Below are 22,042 nucleotides of genomic sequence, written 5' to 3' on the forward strand. Positions count from 1 at the left end.
TATCAGTGATTATTAGCAGAGCTGGCATTTGTCACCGCTCTGGTGTGACAACCAGAACTCACCCCTCATCCTTGCCATCCTATCTCTTCTCCACAAGCCTCCCACATCCTTTGCTGATGATTACAGAAAGAGGAACAGGGACAGTGAGTTATGTCCATGACTTTGTACACCAGGAAAGACACCAGCCTGGGTCAGAGGCTGTGAATGAACCTGAGCTGACCTCAGGCACATCTGTGTGATGTCCTCATAACTGATGACACATGAGGTTCAAGAACAGGTTGGAGTATGCCAGTCACCAGGCTCTAAGCCTCTCACTATCCCAGGACTTCTGTGTATGTGGTGGCACCTGACCTGGCTTCAGGGCATCTCAGTGTCACCCCCTTGGATTGACCATCCCTGACATCCTTGACCACCTCTGCTTGGCCCCCTTCATGCCCATTCTGTCCCCTGCCTTTGTTTCTTCATGACGTCCACATGTCCTTCAGTTACTTTATCAGCTGTTGGTTTGCTTGATCATTGTCTGTCCCCTGCAAAGACTGGGTCTTTCTCTTACTGAACACCATAACCTATGAGCTCAAAATAGCACTGCGGACTGGAATGAAAAGGGTTTTGGATGAATGCATGCACAGATAGTTATATACACCAATCATTTGGGAATGAGTTCTGGGGACTAATTTAAATGTTCTGCAGTTCACATAGGGTGGGATCTCTGTGGGCTATGGGAGTGGTCAGAGAAGGCTTTTGGAGAAGGTGGGACTTGGCTGGCCTTGAAAGATGGGCAGAATGGTTCATGGGCATTGGATGAGCCAGGAAGATGCTTCAGGTGTACCAAAGGCCAGTGTGGCTGGACCACCATCAGACACCTTCCAGCTGTGTCTGGGATGGGAAGAATTCTGAGTTGACTTTTGGCTTCAGGGCAGTGGTATGCAGGGTGCTACCTGGGTTGGTGCAAAGCTTTGTATTTTTAAATATGGGCCAGAGTACAAAATCTCTACTGGAAGTTTGGGTCAGGAGAGGCCCCATTGGATCCTAAGGGAAAACCCCAACATTTGTTTGTGGGGGTGGGCATTATCCAGAGGACCAACGTGGGGCTCCTTGCATTTCAGGTTGCTCAATGAAGGTGCAGAAAATGCTCTTGGGCTGCTGGGGAGGTGTGGGAAACAGAGGCCAGGGCAGTCCACTTGCTCATGGCTTCTCTGTTTTTGCACGTTCCCCAAGGTCCATCCTCCAGGCTCTGTGGCTCAGCTGTGGGTGGAACATCTGGTCTGGTTCATTTTCCAAAAATCAAATTTGCTTTTCTAACTTTTAAGCTGAAAAGCATATTTATTTTTCTCTTTGGCACACAACTTAGAGAGGATGAGGGTTTTCCCGGCTGTACCACGGTAATCTAGCTCTGCTCCCAGAACATTGAGCTGGGTTTTAGTCCAGGAGGGGATCTCCTTCATGTTGATAAGTAAGTGAAAATTGAGTCAGTTTAATTGCACAAGGAACCATAGAAAGAAAAACAGTATAAACTGCCATGGCTCTGCAAATCATGGTTCAGCAAACATTTACACTGAACATTGGCTGCACCCTTTCTTCAGTTCTGCTAATAGCGGCCTCTGCAAAGAAACACAGGCCTACTGTCTTGGGGATAGAGAGACAGAAGCTTGAATTTTGCTGTGGAGTCTGAGTAGATTTGCTAAGTCTGTCAAACTTGTGTCAATCAAAGTGAATGTGTGTGTGGTGAACACTGACTACAGCTGCTAGCAGCATAGTGCGGCAGGAGCCCAGGAGAAGGTAGGGCACACCATGGAGTCCTGGAGCAATTATCACCAGCTCATCACCTGAGTCTCATTTGTGGCAAGAGCGGAGCCTGGGCTGTTGTGGGGGCGGGGGCAAGGCAAGGGATGTGAAGTCACTTCACAAATGGCAGTGTGGATTGGGAGTATGATGGTGGGAAGAGAGAGGCACCTGTTGTTAGTCTGTGATGGCTCATGAATTCTGGGCATACCATTTCACTTCTTTAGGCTTCAGCTTCCTAAAATTTGTGTTGTTTCCCATAACTCAGCAGTAGGGATTGCTGCAGGCTGGGTTCTCCTGGAAGTGATTCTAAGGTGGGGGGTAAAGATGTTTATTGGGGGAGTGAACGTTTGTGTGTGAATAATGGAGGAAGTTGGACTGGGCATCCATCAGGCACATGTGGCCATGTCAAGTGCTGGTAGGGGACATGGGTGTTGGGTGGAAATGGCCAGGCTCTCTGCCACCACCTGGCTCAGCTGTTGGCCAGGGCTGTCCTGGGAATCACATGGCCATAGCTCCACTGCCACAGGCTGCCAGCCAGCCACGCTCCTCACAGCAGGCAGCCAGGGTCTTGGTATAACATCTGTGTCACACACAGGGTCATGTAAGAGCAGCTGAAGGGGACTTGGCTCCTACTCTCAGAAGGTTCAGGTAGGACTTCATCACTCTGAAACTTTGGCTTGCAAAATATTTTGGGCATTCCTCAGGGACACCATCTTGTGCCAGCACCTGCAGCTGGGGATAATTTCCAATTCTCCTCTCTGCCCCACCTGGGGGATGCCCTGTGTCTAGGCTTCCCACCTGACCTGAGGAATGCCAGGGAAATCACTGAGGGGAGAAGAGCTCCAGGCTGGGATCTCTGAGTTTTACTGGGAGCCCCTGTCAGGGCTCAGCTGTGGCTGGACTGAAGGCAGGCTAAGTGAGAGATGTGTGGCTTCCAGCCTCAGAAGATTTAAACCTGTGTCCTGAGTATAGTCTGGCTCCTCCCCTCAGATGCTAGTGTGCCCTCTGTCTTCAGGATTCTGGGGGCTTGGCTCAGCCACACAGGCTCCTCAAGATCCCACACAGTTCCTGCCATGGAGGAAGTGGGGTCTAGGATACCGAATGCCCATCAAACATAGATTTGGTTGGGACCCACAAGCACAGATGCACAGATAGGCAAACATAGCTGGGGCTGAGGGCAGGGATGGAGGGGAGGGGCAGTGAGTTCCAAATGACTGTGGGTAGTGTATGTGATCGAGGGGCAGCAGTCACAGGGATGGGAGACCTGCCAGCTTCGGTGGTATATGGGCTGCACTGTGTACCTGCCCCCGCCATGTCCATGTATTGTAACCCTAATCCCCAGTACCTCAGAATGTGACTATATGTGGAGATAAGGCCCTTAAAGAGGTAAATAAGTTAGGTAAATAAGGTAAATAAGTGAGATATTTAGGGTGGGCCCTAACCCAATATGACTGGTGTCCATATAAAAAGGGGAGATTAGGACACAGACGCATACAGAGGAGGACCATGTGGAGACACAGAGAGAAGACAGACATCTGCAAAACGGAGAGAGGCCACAGCTCCTTGCTGTTGGACTTTGCCCTCCAGATCTATGAGGAGTGTCTGTGATGCTTTGTCATTGTGACCCTAGGAACACTAATTTAGGTAGTGACTCTTCCAGAAAATACATTTACTATCCCAGACACAGGATTTCAGCCTGGTGTGTATGTTCTCTGTGATGCCTTGTTCCTGCAGGATGTCCGGGTCTTCTGTGCATCCTTATCTCTGCTCCTGGCCTGGGCAGGGCCCCCGGGAGCCTCCTGGGGTTTGTTCTATAACTGACACACAAGTAGAGATGCTGCTGGGGAAGAGACAGTTCTTTCACCTGAACTCTGGCTTGTTTTGAATCTGCTAACAGGTAAGGTCCTGGTCCTCAGACCCTCAGTTTCCCCATCTGTGAAGTAGGAATGAAGAAACTGGCCACCTTGAAGGGCTGGGATGAGATTTCAGAGGAAGGGGCGCAAGGTGGCATCTACTATCCACTGAACATGTGCTGGCCTTGAGGACACATCCTTCCTTCTTCCCTAGGGCCACCACCATCATTCCAGGGATATAGGGACATACCTTTGATTTTCCCAGGCTCAGAATAAAATATGACCCATTCTATGCAAGAAAGGGGAGGGGACCAGGGCAGTGGAGAGAGCAAGTTGGTCCTTGGACTTCACATTTGACAGTTGATACTATCGGAAAACCAGAAAGGCCACACTGTGTTTGTCCTGAGCACCAGTGGCAAATAAACCCAATTAAACCATAAGGCATGTGTTGAGGTGGTTAAGACCATGAACCTTAGATTTAAGTAGAACTGAAGTATAATTCAGATTCTTGTTAGCTGTGTGACCTGGGACAAATTCTTCTCCTCTCTAAGCTTTGGTTTTCCTGCCAGATATGGGAGTAACAGTGGTATGTAGCACATAGCCCCTGGCATGGGCAGAAATTACATCCTTAGAGCTTGGTGACTGGAAGATGGCCCACCCTTCATAATGCCCTGATATCCTCAGTGTCACCATTACCTTATCCTTAGTCTTGGATTGATGTACTTCTCTTGACCAAAAGGGGAGGACCCAAACCAATTCTTCAGCCACCAGAGTATTATTTTGAAGCTGGCTTTTCTGGTCTGTAGGAAATGAGGCTTAAGCATTCAGCCAAGCCCAGCTCCAAGAGATGTGTTGAAGAGTCTGTCTGAAGAGAAGATGAAAATACTGTGGCCACTCACTGACCACATTTGGGAGGTGAGACCATCACCCAGTTTCAGTTAGACTTAGAGAATGTTGTCCATCTTGTCCTCAAGGCTGGGCAAGAGCAGGTGACAAATCTACCACCTGCACAAGTGTTTGTGACCATGTACCCTGGGCCAAGTTCTGCATTTGTGAACAATGTCAGTGCAAGTGTAAGAACTGAGTGAACTACCAGACAGAAGTCAGGATGGAAGTCGGGCCTTCATTGAGGTTGCTGCTCTGGGCCTGAGTAACACCCCCACTGCCACATGCTTTTGGACCCAGGTGTTTTCCTGCTCAGACATCCACCCACCAGATCCTGTAACCCATCTCCTTGGGCACTGGTACCTACAGTCTTGGTTTCTACTCTTGCATTGTCTCCTGTGAGCCTGTGCACTTGCCCATGTGTGATCGTTTTCTGTCTTTGTCATCCAAGGGCCCATCACAAACTTTGTACACAGTAGGTGCTCAGCAAATGCTTGTGGAACTGCCCTGAGGTGAAACAGGTGTTGCAAGGCATTGAGCCTCTGGTTCTATTCCAAAGCCATGTCGAGGGACTCTGAGTGGATGAATCCTGTGGATAACCAGATTAAAGCCTACAGCTCCCCATGGCCCCTGTTGAACCTCCATTTTCAAACTTGCTCTTCCCTTCTTTGCTGAGAAGAAACAGCACCCTTTCCATGACCAGTTCTGTGCGGATCTAACTTCCCAGCAGTGAGCTGAAGAGAGGCGGCAGGTGGCTCCCTGACAGCATCTGGACCCGTGTGTCATGGAAATGACAGTGCACATGGCCTGGTGTGACTGCATCCTGATGGGGAGACCCGAGTCTCCTTTACCACAAACTGTCCATGATGACTTAAGTCCCCTCCATATGGAGCCCTGACTCCATCACTCATGAAGGGGCCCACAGCCTCTTGTGAACCAGAGGATTTCAGCAGCACTCAGAGATTGAGTGTACAGGAAAGCTTCCTTTACAAAGCCCTAAGTCCTGTGAGGTGGGAAGGGCATTATTACTGTCCTGTGACTATTTTACTAAGACTGAACAGGGCGATAGAGGCCGGTAGGGGTGTGGCTGGGCAGCTGCAGTGGGGCTGATTCTGGAGTCTCCTTCCAGAAAATAGGAGGTGCCTTCCTGTTCCTTTCCCCCTGCCTTTTCCTTTCTCTCCTAGTGTGACTATGAGAAGGGATTGCCAGTGACATGTGACTGTTCTGTGAGTGGTTCCAAGCTCAGCTGGATGGTTGGTGCTCCACCTGGGTGGTGGCTAACTCAGACTTGGTTTTCTAATGTTTATGCTGCAGGTGGTCAGGATGAATAATGGAGTGCAGGGTTCTTGGCCCTACTTATGTTTGGGACTTGTGGATTCTCTGTTGTGCAGGACTGTCCTGTGCTTTGTAAGATGTTGGCAGCATCCCTGGCCTCTACCCAATAGATGGGCAGTTGTGACAGCCAAAAATGTCTTCAGACATTGATGTCCCCAGACATCATCTGGGGTCCTCCACACTTAACTCCATCAGGGACAAAAATGAAGGCTGAGGGATACTGGAGTGGCCTGATTTATATTTCTAATCATGCACAGTCACTGGAAAGTGATCATCTCTTGCTTCTAATTACCCAAGGAACTCTTGAGAGAATAAATGAAAGACCTGCCTCAAGGTGCCCAATGGGGAGATTGTACAGCTTTTCATCAGTCCTCCCTAATCCAGCCTCTCAGCACTAGTTGACTTTAGCAGGCTCTTCCTACTTACCAGGGATACATCATGTACCACGCCAAGTAGAAAATGCATATTTAAAAAATGTGCTGGGACCATATCCAGGGAATGAAGACATGAGCTGATTTAGAAGAATGCTATTTCCCATCTTGTCCTATCTACAAATCTTGATTATCTTAATAAAGTTGTTTGAATCTAAATACAGATTCTCTAGTGTAGACTGACAACAGATGCAAATCACTGTTTTTCAGCTGAGTCATGAGCTGGATCAGGTGACATGAGGTGTCATAGCCAAAGGCCCAAGAGAATGGAGAGCTGTATGTGGTGCAGCCCTGTGATATCCTGAGTCTTCTCTTTCTTGTAGATGTAGAGAAATTTTATCTATATCTATCTATCATCTATCTCTCTATCATCTATCTATTATCTATCTATCTATCTATATCAATCTATCATCATCATCTATCTACCTATCTGCCAACCTACCTATATTTCAGATTGGCCCCAAATGACCTGACTTCATGAAACACCAGCCTCTGTCCCCAGGAGGCCATAAGGATGCAGTGGATGACCCCCTGGCACTTGACCAGCCCCTAGAAGAGTGTCTTGCATTCAATTAATTCTTGGTAGTCAGTCGGGCACATGGTTGAATGCTGAATTAAGACAAGTGAACCTATCTCACTGGCCTGGGTAAACCGAGCTCATTGCGTGCTAGAAGAAAGGACATGTGGGCAACAGAGGGAACTAATGGCAGTACTCAGCTAAAAGAACAGTCATCTTGATGCCTGTATCCTGGATCTACATAGCAGGGCCTGGTGAAGCAGCAGTAAGGAACATGGCCCAAAGGCCAGAGCAATTGCAACCCCGTTACTGAATTCAGTGGAGGCAGAAAAGCTGAGACCATGTGTCAGACCATGCCTTGCTCCTCTCAGCACTGTCTGGGTTTGGAAAGCCTGATGCTTCTCCCTGGAGGCACCCACATTCTTCTCTATCACCCCAAAGATGCCACCTCAGTCAGCCCACTGTCTTTTCTTCCTGGTGGGTTTGATTAAATCTTTTGAGCCCCTGAGGGTCTTTCCCTGCCCTGTGAATTACTTAAGATGTGTTCTCTACTACAGAGACCCATGTGACATTTCACTCCCAGTGGTCACCATGTCCTGCTGTGTGGGCCCACTGAACTTGCTCTTCTCATCTCCCTGGAGTCTGTTTAGAGGCTGCAGTGGGCCATGCCACACCCATCATCCTTGCAGCACAGGGCAGCCACTGGTCCACAGAAGCCTGCTGTGCCCTAAACATGGGGCTGGCAGTTCCTGCCCCTTCCTTCCTTGCCCATGTATGTGGAGCTCTGACCTCGTTCTTAGGGGATCAGCAAGACAACAAATTCATTACTTGTTTTATATGTTTATCTGGAAGGGAGCCAGCAGTGTGCTTGCCCCAAGCATCTGCGGGCTTGGCGTCCACCACTGCTTTGCTAGGTTTAGTAGAATCTTTGGAATAGAACCTCTTGGGAGTGAGGTAATCACTTCTTGGGAAGCTCAGCTCAACCTGAAGAAGGGCTTTCAAGGGGTCATGGGGGACATCACAGCCACAGCCACAGCCTCCTACCACTGGGTCTGTCTGAAGCTCCCAACTTCAAAAGTAGAACAGGTGGGAATGTGTCCTGCAGATAAGAGATGGGACAGCTGCATTTTACAAGTGGGCAACCTCAGCTCAGGGTGTGAATTTTACACTTAATGGTTTATTGGGAAAATGGGTCAACAGATGTCAAAACCCATGACAACAAATACAAGTGAACTTTCAGGTGCATAAAATTGTCCTCATGAGAGTTGGTGCTAAAGCCTGTCCACAAGGGGCCTCTAAGAGACCCAATAAAACCTCAAAGGCAAGGCTTTGAAACTCAGGCCAGGGCCTCTGAAAAGCAGCTTTGGCCATGGCATCAGCTGACATAACCATTTGGCATTCATATACTGGAGCAACAGAAGTTCTTGGCAAATGGACAGACTCTCCCATTGATGCATTTTAAACCCAGAGGCTTCTTTGGATGGGATTTCCTCTAGCATCTTGGGAGGTACAGAGTGACTGGCTAGGCCTGAAGAATGTCCTGTCTCAGCTTTTGGAGAGGTTGTTCCTGTTTCCAGTGGAGTCCTGTTCCTAGTTAGCTCTGTGGCTTGACTGTGGCATCTTGGGCAGCTGCTGAGGGCACAGTGATGCCTCTCTCACCATGGTCTCCCCAGGAGCCACTGTAGCTAGACTACCTGGTGATGTGGAGAAACCAGGTGAGGACAAGATGGCTGGTCAACTTGGGGACACCTGGTGAAGTGGCAATCCTTGATGAATAGGGGACATGGGCAGGGATGCCTAGTGAAGCATAGGCAGAGAAGAGCTTGAGGGAGATGGAAATAGGTAGGCAGGGACATCTCTAATGAGGCAGGAGGGAGATGTGTAGAGGATTAGGCCCTGCCCTAACCACCAGTGCCACAGAAGTCGCCTCAGGCCCCCAACCTTCCCCCAACTTGTTCCCATCACCTGCTGGTAAAGACACGATTGTGAAACACAAACCAAAATACCTTTTAAATTCCTAAGAGTCTTGCTCCCCAAAATGTGATCTAGGCATCGATGCAATTTTTCTTGCTTTGTAGACCCACAGCCAAGGCAGCATGGTTTATAAGAGGAAGCTGAACAGGCTTAGGATATGATGGTGGGGTTTTCATCTTAATTTGCTGTTTCCCTGGTGCATGATTTTAGGAAAATTACTTACACACTCCAGGTCTCTGTCAACAAAATGCTTGTAATAAAGAGTTTTTACAGGAATGAAATGAGTTGCTGTGGACTGGGGAAACTTGCAGTCAGGGGAGAGGTAGCAGGTTTTACCTGTTGTCTGGGGGTTGTGGCACCAGACTGTGGTTCCCATCCTCACTCTACAGCTGCCACTTATGTGGTGCTGGGGGAGTTACCTTCTTGGAACCTCAGTTCTGTCACCTGCCTGCCAGGGTTCTTGGGACTACATGAGATATTGTGGGTCCAGTGCCCAGGGCAGGGCCTACAGAGCATAGTGCCTCATCTGTGGCTGCACCAACTAGAAAAATTAAGGTCTAGAAAGGCATATGGGCCACAGACAAGCCTAGAAGACTATTGTGCTGTGCAGCAGTCACTAACACAGCTACTGAAGATCACATTCAGCCACTTCCTCTGATAGCAAGGCCAAGCCAGTCATAGGATGGGGCCACACTGGGTCTACTTGTCATATGAGCTTCAAGGCCACACATGCCTTATTAGTTGTCCTCTGAATGGTTTGGCCTTGACCCTAACACCCATAGGGCCATCTGCACCATATGCTCTTGTGCTGATCCTTGGGAAAGTCTTGGCAGAGCTTGAGAAACCACAGAGAGGCCTGAACCCCTTTAACCTGAAGCTTTTCCATGTGGAAAGACAGGGGCTGAGAGAAGATGGGAAGGTGGTCTAGCAGGAGACAGAGCACCTGGGCACTAAAGGGGCTGGCATGAAGCACCCATGTTGGTGGCAGTGGAGACAGTGGGGAGGACATAGGGAGTAGATTCTACTTTACTAAATCCAAAGATATGGAACTTTGAGCACCTCTTGAACTTAAAATGGGCTAATTTAGGACAAGTAAAAAGATCATTTCACACAATGGCTCATGATGAATAAACCCTGAGGTACTGGGCAGAAAAAATGGAAGGACATGAACAAGTTGTGGGATGGGCTATCTAGGACACTGAGAGTGACCACAGCCATCCCATGTCCAGCACACCAACCCGGGCCAGGCGTTGGACTCTGTGCCCGTGCATTCCCCAGAAGTCCTCAGAAGTGGGCCTTAACTGTCATCTCTTAGAGATGAGGTTCAGAGACATGCACCCATATGGATCACACAGCTGGTTTGATCCCAATCCATGCACTCTATCACCAGGTTATTCTGACTCTTACAGGGATGTTTGGGCTTCTTTCATATATTCTTCTTCGGGTTAGGGTCTTAGAATATGTTTTTGGAGCATCTGCTAGGGACAAATTCTAGATGGATCTTGGATTTGATCCAGGAAGGCAGTGCTACAAATTTTCAGAATATTAAGCATTTAAGTTCAAGGGGGAGAGGGGCAGGTGAAGGAGATCAAACCCAAGTCCTTATTCCAGGACAGTGGTTCCTAACTTGTGCTGGACACTGGCATTACCAGGCTGTGGCCCTGCTCAATGACATCAGAATTTCTGGGGCTGGGACCCAGGCAGCAGGTATTTTGTAAGTGCTGTGGAAGGAATCACTGTCCTAGAGAGATGGCCCCTGTGTCCCCTAATATTATTATTAGGATAATAATATTAATGGTATTCAAAGTAAAAGTGTAAGCAGCCAGGGCTATTGTGACCCTTATCTTAGGAGACACTCCCACTTTTCCACCAGCTAAGTCTTTGGTCACTCTGTGGTTATTTAAAACAAGTGAAAAGTAGAAATGAAACCCAAGAATTGATATTCATCAGAAAAAAAAAGTCATAAGCAAAAAAGCTAAAAGATAATTTTTGTTAAATAATGAACACTCGTAAAACAGCAGTGAAATGGTATTAAAATGTCTGATTACTTATTTTTCAGCATTCATCGGATAACTTAAGCAGCATGAAGCAGTAGTTGCACTTAAAAAAATGACAAGAAAATAGCTATTCATTTAGTCGACAGGGAAGGTTCATTTCCTTTTAAAGATCACTGGTGTCACTGCTCATCACCAGGGTGAGTGTCAACACAGGCATCTTTATGCTGAGATGGTGTCCACAGCTCCTTTGCCTACAGTTCCTGGAGCAAACTTCAGGGTCTTTCTGGGAGGGGTCTCGGGAGGGACTGTGGCCTGCCCCCCACCCTAGATCAGCGAGGCCCGAAGACTGCATATTGCTGCGTGGTGGCTGCTGAATTTGGACATATTCCAAAGGAGGCCCAATGTTCCCAGGCTGGGGGCAGCATGGAGGGAGTGTCCACTGGGCCTGGAGACAGACCCCATGTGATTCTGGACTTGCATTTTTAGGGCTGGACCCATCTGAAGACCAGTGGCAGCTGGGAGGACTGCCAGCAGTTCTGCCTCTCTTCCTGCCAGCCCCATTTTCTTCCTGCAGGGAAGGATCGTGGACAGGGAAAATGATGGAGGAGTGAAGCAGGGCCACAGACAGAAGTGACGAGTCCTCTGCCCTCTGCCTATTGCACCATATTCCATAAAAAATAAACACATTTGAATTGTTTGTGTATTGCTAATGCTATGGCATTCCAGGCACTGGCAGGCTGCAGAGAGAGCTGCACTGTCATGAATCCACCAGAATCCATCCAGAGACGGCCTTGAGGGTCAGGATCTTTGGAGCTTCCCTTTGGAAGGGTCAGCAGTGCCCATGTGCCTCGTGCTCTACACAGTGCTGTGAAAATGAAATTAAAGGGTAAAAACAAAAGAAACCCATGGGTAGAAAATCCCAGGGCTTTATGGAGTCATTTGGCAATAATTTATAGTGTACAGCATCACACAGGTGTGTCTGTGTGTCCTCCCCTTGCCAGCCCTGCCTTCTGTGCATCTGCACACAACTGGCCACAGGTTCTTCTCCTATGTGCCTGGAGGAAGCTCATAGGTGGTTGTTCTTGGAGAGGTAGGCGATGAGGGCCACAGCCACGCCCACGTAGATACCAGTTCCAATCGTGATGGATAGCACAGCCAGGAACAGGGCCCGCCGGGAGCTAGTGCTGGCCTGGTGGAAGTCACCCTTGGCCACGGCTTTGTTCGTCTGTTGGAGAGAAAAGAGAGAGGAAAAAAGGAAGTCAAGATGAGCAAGTCAGAGCAAATGAAGTGACTGTAGTGTTCACCTCTGGTGCCTTTCCGACTTTGAACTTAGCTGACAACAGACAGGGAGGACTTGCCAAGGGGTAACTGGGTGTGCTCCCAGGTGTGATGCAGCTGTTCTATAACTGGCAAAGAAGAAATAGGGAGGTATTGCTTCCCCAGACTGCAAGGCAGTTAAAGCTTAAAAAAAGAAAATTGTCCCCAGGAATACCCATGGCTGGCAGTACTCCACCACCAATGTGGGGTCCAGCGTCTTGGGAACCAGGATGTGAGGGATAGAGTAGATATTACAGCCTCAGCACCCTCTTTTCTACCCATAGATGATAGTTTATTTTATTTGGAAAAACGCTGAATTTCCTTTTTTTAAATTTTTATTTATTTATTTTTTTGAGAGAGTGAGCAAGCCAGGGAGGTACAGAGAAAGGGAGAGAGAAATCCCAAGCAGGCTTCACCGTTTCAGCATAGAGCCCGACGTGGGGCTTGAACTCATGAATTGTGAGATCATGACCTGAGCCAAAACCAGGAGTCAGACACTTAACTGAGTCCCCAGGCACCCCAAATAACACTAGAATATGTTCACACTTACCTGATTTAACTTTAAAACATAGTAGGGGCGTGAGGAAGGAAATTATAGTTCTCATTTCCCAGAGAGGATACTATGGCATAAGACTGTTAAAGCAATTTCAGGATACTTAACACTTTAGTCTTCAGCTGGTGGCCATGGAACCCAGCATTCCTGACCATTGACCTTCTTCACCATAGCTGCAGTTGGTAAAATTCAACCATCAATAAAATTATGATGTAAGACCAATACCCCCATTTCTGGTCACTCAGTTGCCTAATGAGGTGTTGCTTTGATAAAATTCATGTTTCTTGGGATCACAAGATGGATAGGAATGTGGAGGCTTGGGATGTTGTATCTGGTTGGGTATTTTGCAGCAGACCCTATGTACTCATCCCCAACCCCTTCCTTAGCTGTCCCTCTCCACAAGTGAGACTAGAAATGTTACACAAGAGCATGGAGACTGTCATGAGTTTTAGCTGTAACCATCCTGAAAGGACCACTTGAGGAAAATGATGAATTTGGCTGATGGGGGTAGAAGCTACCAGAACTCCCTAACCCCTGGGAGGATCAAGTGATGCTGAGGAGGGTTAACCCCAAGATGGCTGGGGATTCTTTGTGGTCGGGGAAAGGCAGAGCCCACTGTCCAGGTCAATGTCCTAACTCACTCTCTGGCCCATCTCCAGAAAACCAGATCTTCCCTGGGTCCTATCTCCATGTGTCATCAGTGGTATTTCTGCATTGTGTAGGCCGGTATGGGTGTGGTATGTTGTTTACTCAAACTAAGGTATGCCAAAACCTTTGCAACAGACCACAAAGGGTTAGACTCAGAAGTAACTCATGAGATGAAGTTCCACCCTGCCCAGTCCTGACCCTGACTGATGAAATGTGGAGCTCTGTGTCTGGTTGAGAAGGGACTCTGGTCTGCTTGGGACCTCTCTTTTTCCTACCTGTTGGATCCTGGAGGTCAGTTTTTGCCTTCCTCTCCTGATTTTCTTTCTTGGAAAGGAGCTTGGGAGCTCACTGCTCACAATTCTTGATGAAGCAGAGCTAAGGGAAGGCTGAATGAGAAGCCTCCTAGGACAATGCTAATTAATTAATTAAGCCTCAATTAGCTGTGTTTCATTTTCTCTAGCAGCACTCCCAAACACCCCAGTGTCTCATAACATGATTCCCTAGAAATGCCCATCCTTAGCCAGGCGGCCACATTCCATCAGAATGGGGCTTTGCTACTATCTCTCATTACCACTACCCTTAAGGCAATCTGCCCTGGGCCCTGCTACAGGAGAGGACAGACAGGAAGGCAGGGGACACTGGGCACTCCCTCCCCCTGAAAACAGGCCCTGCCGGGAGTGCCTGGGTCCCGACTGACCCATCTCATCAAGGCTCACATGTTTCAGTAACTATGTTTAGTAGTTGCCTTCCTGGCTCAGCTTTAAGTTCCAGAGACGGGTCCACACCTGCCTTGTCCACACGGTCTGCCTGAAGCCTGGGTGGATGGTAGGAACTCACTGAACATTTCATGAATGACTGAGTGGACTGTACAAAATCAGCTCCCTTCAAATGCTTCCAGGTGGTACTGGCACCAGATGCACCCTCCTGGGTTCTCTGGTGGTCTGTGTGAGGAAGGTAGTGGCACTGGGCAGCCTTGACCCAAGCTCTGGCCCAACTCTGCAGACATCTCCTCTGGCAGGTTCTGAGCCCATGGTGCGAGTGCTCTAGTCCCCAGGAGCCCAGAAGTGTCGGCTGGGGAATCAAGCTCCACAGTTTACTCTCACAGTGCAAGCTGGGAACACCCTCTACGTTTTGTTTGGTTATAGGGCAACTGTTCCAACAGGAAGTGTGTTGTGTTGGAGATGCTATCTGCTGAGATGTATCAGAAACAGCAAACAGATAGAGCCTCATTGGCAAGCAGGCTGCTTTTCAGCAATGCCACTCACCATCTGCATTTTGCAGAAGCTCCTGTGAGGTAGCAATGCTGTTTACACTCCACAGACTGGGCATCCTGGTCTAACAAATGTGGTCCCTGACACACATCCTTTGTTTCAGAAAATGGATCCTGTGGCTACAAATCAGCTTGTATCTCCTTTGAGGTACAACCTTGAAGAAATGTTTCCATACTGAAAACTTCTGGGCTAAGTCTCCAGGCTTTTCTTGCTATGCAGGAGTGCAGGGGTCTGGTCCTGGATCCAGGGGTCTGTGAAGCCCTGATGCTGAAAGCAGGACTGTGTGCATGTGCATTTTTATGAGCTGAGGGTCAGCCAGGCCTACTGGATTCCCCCAGCAGCCACGTTCCCAGCTGCTCTGACTGCTGCATTGGAGTGGGTGGGGAAGGAAAGGAGATACCAAGGAACAGAGCCAACCTGGCATCTCCTGGTAGGGACAGGAGGACATTGCAGATGCTTGCTTCTTGGCTGGAATAAGCAGATGTTGTTTGCTTGCCTTAACTGGGGATCTAGACTTGTCTACACCCCAGTGTGCACATGCAGCCCATGGTTTGTAAGTGAGTGTGCTGCAGGCATGCTGAGAGGCCTTACTTGGAACGGCATGTGGGTCTCATCAGCACAGACTGCACCATGTCAGATGGCTCTGCAGCAGGACTTCTCAAACTTGGGGCACATTCCAATTGCCAGGAAGCTTTGAAAACTCCTGATGCCCAGGCCACACCCTGGGCCAGGGAAGTCAGAGGCTCTGGGTTGGGACCTGGCTTCTGTGCCTTTCATGCTTCCAGGTGATTCCAGTGTGCAGGCAAGGTCGAGACCAGGGTGGCCAATTGTCCCAGTTTGCTCAGTACTGAGGGGATTCCCAGGACTTGGGACACTCGGTGCTGCAATAGGGACAGTTCAGGCAAACTGGGATGAGACTCACTGCTTTTCAAGAAGGCAGCCCTGGTCTGGCGTGGAGAGCATCCTGATGACCCACCTTTTCCCAACAGAATCACCTTTCCATGTTAGCAATAGAAGGAATGAAACTGGGAGAGTCAGAGCTCAGGGGGTGAACTCAGCCTCCTGGGTGTCCCCACCTGAGATCGTGGCAGCTGTGTGCCCTGATGGCCTGTCCGTTCACCATGCAAGGCACTTCTTTGATTCCTGCATGTGGGCATTTGCAGAAAGGGAAGCCACTCACACCCTCAGCTCTCACACTTTTGTTTTTAGCTTGTGGGGTGTTATTTCTAAACCTCATTCCCTCTGGTTTATGGCCCTAAGGAATATTGGCTGGCATTTTACCTCCTAATAGCCTCCTTTCTAATGGCAACATGGGATTGACCTCTGTTTTTGTGGGGCCAACATGCCCTGCAGGTGGGAGCCCCATCCTTGATCCTAGTCTGTCCTCCTGGAAAATGCCTTCTGCTGTGGAAGGTGATGTGTGCCAAAGGAAATGGACAGCTTAAACTCCCTCTCGCACTTTGTTTTTAGGCACTCAAATAACTTACTTGAGTCGTCTTGTACTTGTCGGGGGCCCCTTCCTCCTGACTTGCCTACACCTTTCCCACTTTCTCTAGCTGCCAGCTACAGACCTTTCCACAGGTGGACCCACTCACATTGTCTCCGGCAGTGCCTGTTATAGTCCCCGTGCCCTGCACACAGCATGCATGGCCTTCTTGACCCTGAACCCCAATACTGCTCAGCCTCATCTTCTCCCACAGTGGGGTGACCTGCCACCAAGGCCCTCTCACTGTGGGGTCAAGGATACTGCCAGCCCCTGGGAGTGTGCGTGTGACTTTACTTAAAATCATGTGCTCCACCTACTTTATTTAAAAAAATTTTTTTTTAACGTTTATTTATTTTTGAGACAGAGAGAGACAGAGCATGAGCAGGGGAGGGTCAGAGAGAGAGGGAGACACAGAATCTGAAACGGGCTCCAGGCTCTGAGCTGTCAGCACAGAGCCTGACGCGGGGCTCGAACTCATGGACCGTGAGATCATGACCTGAGCTGAAGTCGGCCGCTTAACCGACTGAGCCACCCAGGCGCCCCATCCACCTACTTTAAAAGGGGAGGAGGGAGTCTGAGACTTGGGGTTCCCATCTGTGCAGTGGACCAATGGGCATGACGCTTGGTCAGTGGAAGCTCTGACACTGGCTCCTGCCCTTCACTCTCCAGACCCACGCTCTTCCCACATTTACCTGCCTGTGGCTGGGAAGCTGCCCTGGTTCCTTCTCCCTAAGGGCCTCTCAGGGAGATTAGAAGAGGGGGACAGGGCTCACCACCTGTGAGGGCTGCAGAACCGATGACTCCTGCAGGTTCAAACCCTCCATCCTATTCTCTCCAGGCCTCCTCATTCTGGCTTCTCTGACATGCCCACTCCAGTCACATCCCTGTCCCTTGTGGTCCCCACGCCAGCCATCTTTGTAAATCAGCCCTCTGCAAATGATCTAATTGGGGTGAGTCATCTATTTCTTGACTGACCAGCTACAGCTAAGACAGCAATAAAATGTTTGCATCAGCTGTGACGTGGCTGTGGGCCTGGGGCAGGCTCCCTGAGGACCTGACCTGCAGGCTTTTTGTTGCCTGTGAGAGGCCAGCAGGCTTCCAGGCACCCATCCTGGGCAGCCTTCTCTCTCCTGATGGCTGTGTTTATCATCCATTGCTGAGGAACACATCATCCCCAACTTTGGCTTCAAACAAGAATAAGCATTTCCATGTCTACCAGTTTCTGAGGGTCAGGAGTTTGAGAACTGCTCAGTGAGGTGGCTCTGTCTTGACCTAAGTGGGGCTTGGGCTGCATTTACTCTTTCCTCAACATCCTTACTGAGTTATGGGCTGAGGCAGGCCACAGGGCTGGGGAAAGGCAGGTCTCACTGGCTCAGTGTCCCCTTACTGGAAGTTTCTGGCTCTTTCCTCGTCCCCTTGTTCACCTCCAGTCTGCCCGGACTCTCCTCCTAGACAGATGGCCTGTCTTCGGGCATCTCAGGATCTGCTCCTGGCGACCCTTTCACGAAAGTGTAGCTATGGCTCAGATTGGCTCCTGCTTGCACAGGTGAATGTGAACTCCCATGAAGCCAAGGGATGCACTCATGGTATCACAGTCAGGAGCTCCTCCAGTCAGATCAGAATCAAATCTGTGCCAACTCTTGGGGCAGTGACAATTCTGGCTCCTGGGACTAGGCTGAGAGGCAGTCCTCCCATGGAGCTCATGTTCACAGGGTGGTTGCCTACAGGCAGCTTTCCCTCAGCATCACCTCTGTCACCCCTGAAGGCAGAACTGGGAGGGCCACCAACTGGACAGAAAGAAGCATGACACTGTAAGCCAGGCCCTCTGGCCCAATCTATAAGCAGCTGTTCCCATTTGTACCCATGAACAGGACAGGAAATCCACCTGCTCCTGATTTGGGGTGGGAAACTTCTCCCTTGGGGCTGGGTTTTCCTTCCCTACCCTTCCTCCAACAGGTCATGAGTGAACTTTTTTACTTTCTTTTGGGGGTCTTTTGCTTAGAAGAAAGTACAGGTGGCTAGCAAGTTCTTGACCAGCACCTAGCTGTACCTTCTGTGGGACCCAGACTTGCACCCTCTGGAAGGTGGCTAAAGTCATAAGGGAGTGGGGAGCCTTAAAACACTGGGGCAGAAAGAATCTCCAATCAGAAAGCAAGAAGCCTCAGACTCCACAGGGCACCTTGGGGGCCTGGCTCAGCCACAGGCCTGACTGGGGAAATGTCCCCCTCCCCCCATACCTTGGAGGCACTGAGTTCTTCAACAGCCTGATGGAACATTTCACACTGAAACACTAAATGGGCACTCTGGTTCTTTGGTTACACAACTACCCTAATTTATCTGGTTGTGAAGATACATAGAAAACCTGACTTTTAAACTGAAGAGCAAAAGGAAAACAGTGCTAAAATTCCTGAAAGCCACTGGCTTCTTCTCCTCTCTCTTGAGTGAAGGGATTTAAACTGAGGAATTAAAAATCATATAAACAAATAATGCACAACCAGGACAAACACACTGTGGCTAAGTGTGAGGTCAGTCAGCTGTGCCACTGGGGTCACACCTCCTGAGGTGAGGCCAGGCACCAAATCAGACCACCACATCAGGGGCACAAGTCATCTATCACAAGGCAGGAAGCTTCTTATACTCATTTAAGAATTTAAATTTGCTCAGGTTTTCATGATGAGACAGTCCATCTTGCAGAGAATTAGTTAAATTTACATTCCTTGGGTGGCACTTTTTAATACTTTTGCTTATTTATCCACAGAAACGTCTCTCTGTTGGTGGTGACAGAACTTTCCTAGTCGTAACTTTTAGGGGTTTCATCTGCAGGGACTGGCTTCTTCGCATGATCTCTGACTAGATTCTAGGCCCTGCTTTCCTCTGATGCTTCCTGTGTGTCCAGGTCTTGCCACAGCTGGAGATCAGCCAGGCTGTCCAATTCTTACCGACTTTCCAATGTGGCTCCCCTTCTTGTTGCCCACCCAGGTCCTGGGTTTACCTGAGATTTATAAGCCCTTGACCATATTTGTTTGATGCTCCCTACCTTTCTTCTTCTGCTCACTCACAATAGCTAGAAGTTCTGTTTGAGGCTCAATATCATAAGAGACATGGTGCTGGATAGCTATATAGCCGCTGAACATTTCCCAATTTTCAAAACAGGAGAGGAGAACCAAATCAGATGTCTGAAGCCCTGTGTCCCCCTGGAGAGGACAAAAGGGTTGGGTGTTTGGAGGCAGGGAAGGGAATTTGAAGGAATCTTAAAGTATGCTGTGAGACCCAGGCCCACTCCATTAGGAGGGCAGGTGTTGCCTTTCACTGTAGGCCCAGGGTGAGCAGGTTAAATGGGCACTGGGGTTCTCATGTATGTTCCTTGCACTGAGGGAACATGACCAATTCCTGTCTGGAGAATATAAAAGGCAGATGTGGGCTTGCCAGTGGCTTCAGGGTCAGGGCTGAAAGAAGTGCTGCTCTGTGGGTACAGGCCAGGCCCTCCCACCAAGAACTAGACATGGTGTGCTGCCACTGGGACTGTCTTAGATCCTGTCCAACAGAGGCCAACTGAGGGTCAAGCAGACCTCCACAGAAAATGCTGACAAAGATGCATGGCTTGTCTCATGCAAACTGTAGTTGAGGATGCAGAATGCATGTGGGATATCTGCAAAGAACCCACAAGAATGCCTAGATGAGAAAAAAAGCTGTATGCATCCTCCAGGCCCAGAAATCATGAGGCCTCACATGACAGCCTGAGTTGGGTAAGACTGCTCTACCCTCTATCTGGCCATGTCTACCATGTGAAAGGGGAAGACACCATGGCTGGCAAGCAGGGAGGAGGGGAGTGGGGGAGATACTGCTCCCCTCCTTCCCAGGCGTGCAGCCATGCCCCAGCCAAGCACATCTTGAAAGAACTGTGCTGTACACCACCCCCCCCACCCCACCAGGCTCAAGTGGGAAAGGGACACACTACCAATTATTAGTGAGAATGTGGAAAAAACAAATTCTCACACAGCCCTGGTAGGAGTGTAAATTCTTATCACTACTTGAGAAACTATCAGTCTTCTCACAGCTGAACATATGAGCACATTATACAACAACAAATCTACTGTTAGTAAATACTTAAATATTACTTATATGTTCACCAAAGAACATCTACAAGAATGTTTGTAACAATGACCATCATAATAGCTCCAAACAGGAAGCCAGACAAATGTTCAATAGCAGTAAAAAGGATAAACAATAATGATACCCAGTAATGGTAAGGAAATAAATCTCAGAAACATAATGTGGAACAGAAGAAGCTGGACACAGGATTCTATTTACATAAGTAAAAAACAGGCTAAAGTAGTCTGTGCTGTTGGCATAGAAGTAGGTTAGTGGATATCTTTGAAGAGGGTCAGTAACTGGAAGAAAGCATAGTTTAAAAAATCTACTCTTGCACCCAAGATAATTTTAGAAGTGATTCTACCAAAAATTAAATGACCATATGAGAACTATTCATAAAGAATAGAGAAACTCATTTTATGAAACTAGTAAAACCTTGATATCCAAACCAGAGGAGAAGAGGGAAGGAAAGGAGATGCTAAATTCTCTATACAGACAGATGCAAATCAAGTGAAGGTATGCCCTGGCTTCTCTCTACAGACTGCTCTCTAGCTCTGTATTTGCAGTGGCCTTTTAAATTCTTAACTCACCTACTATATCCTCAGAGAGCCTTACCTGCCCCTGCTGAGGGAGGGGCTGCTGGGGGTCCAGCACTCACCACTCTGGTGCCTTGTAGCTGCATGTTTCAGGAGCCTGGATGGGTTCATCACAGTTTACTCCATGAATATAGAACAGATTACAGTACAGCCTTTTCTACCATGGTTTCTGAGTGCAAACACGCTTTGGTCAGAAACATTTCCACTACCACAGGAACCCTCTGGGGCATCCCTGTGGCTGACAGTCACTGGCCTTATATAGAGTCTACAAGCTGATAAGGAAGATATAAATCAGGGGTATCCACAAAGGAAATATTTATAATCATGACCCCTTTCTGTGTAAGGTGAAGCCTACTTGGCTCTGCTGCTGAGCACAGGAAAGGACTTGGCTTTTTAAGTTTGGGCATGATGCAATGCTCTGCGTGACAGAGGGAGAAGGGTTTGCTGCTCCTCGGGGAATCCAGGAGAGGAGGGGAAGAGAAGAGCCAGGAAGAGGGTCAGAAGGTGGGTCAGAGAGGGACTGTCTAGTGTGTGCCATGTAGGAGAGCTTTCTATGAGGATGGAGGTGTTCTATGTCCGTGCTGTCCAGCATGGTGGCCACTAGAATATGTGCCTCGCGTGACTGTGGAATCTCTCATGGGGACATGCACTAGCCCCAGACCTCGTGTCACTTTGGAAAGGTTCTCTATGCCAAGCTCCATCCCCCTGCTAGGAGACCATCTCCCCTTCTTGAGATGATCTGAAATGTTTTAAAGGGTCTGGACTCTGGTCCTTCACACATGGGCCAGGAACCATGGGCCAACATTTGTCTTAGCTCTGGGTTGAGTTTCTCACAATCTTTGTCAAAGTCTTCACTTCCCTTGGCTAGAAGTATTGTTTGAGGGTCTAGTAAAATCATGATTTTCTCTTAGAGACACCCTGCTGCTTTGGTTCTCTTACACTCATTTTGAGGGGAAGAATAGGTAAGGTTGGATGTTTCCACGTTCCACATCATCCACGGACACATTCATTTCATTCCTGTTGAGGAGCTGGGTCCAGGCACAGGTGGGAGGGCCTGAGCAGAAAATGCCAGCACCTAACACCAACCTCCAAGATTTGTGACAGGCTCCTGAAGACACCTGCTGCCTCCAGAATCATCTCTTTGGAAATTTATAGCGCTTTGGATATTTTATGACTCATTTTTCCTCTAGTACCAATATCTGTCTGGCTGGATTACATTGCTTTGCATTATTGCAAAGGTTATTTCCATTATTCATTACAGTTAACATTTGCTATGTACTAAGGTACTCAGAGCTGTACTCA

The 22,042-nt window shown here is 48.7% G+C and overlaps 1 protein-coding gene across 8 annotated transcripts in view; it reads right to left on the reverse strand.

The window, feature by feature from the left end:
- Positions 1-10,756: 10,756 nt before the first annotated feature.
- The window catches only part of SYNDIG1 (synapse differentiation inducing 1), a 180,782-nt gene continuing 169,496 nt past the window's right edge, over positions 10,757-22,042 (reverse strand). For all 8 annotated transcript variants that reach the window (XM_060610662.3, XM_060610697.3, XM_060610647.3 and 5 more), the window contains one exon: positions 10,757-12,002. In XM_060610662.3, coding sequence (XP_060466645.1) covers positions 11,844-12,002 — 159 coding nt within the window. In that variant the 3' untranslated portion in view covers positions 10,757-11,843. The remainder of the gene's footprint in view (positions 12,003-22,042) is intronic.

The sequence above is a fragment of the Panthera onca genome, chromosome A3 (genome assembly GCF_046562875.1).
Source record: "Panthera onca isolate mPanOnc1 chromosome A3, mPanOnc1 haplotype 2, whole genome shotgun sequence".
Lineage (NCBI taxonomy): Eukaryota > Metazoa > Chordata > Mammalia > Carnivora > Felidae > Panthera > Panthera onca.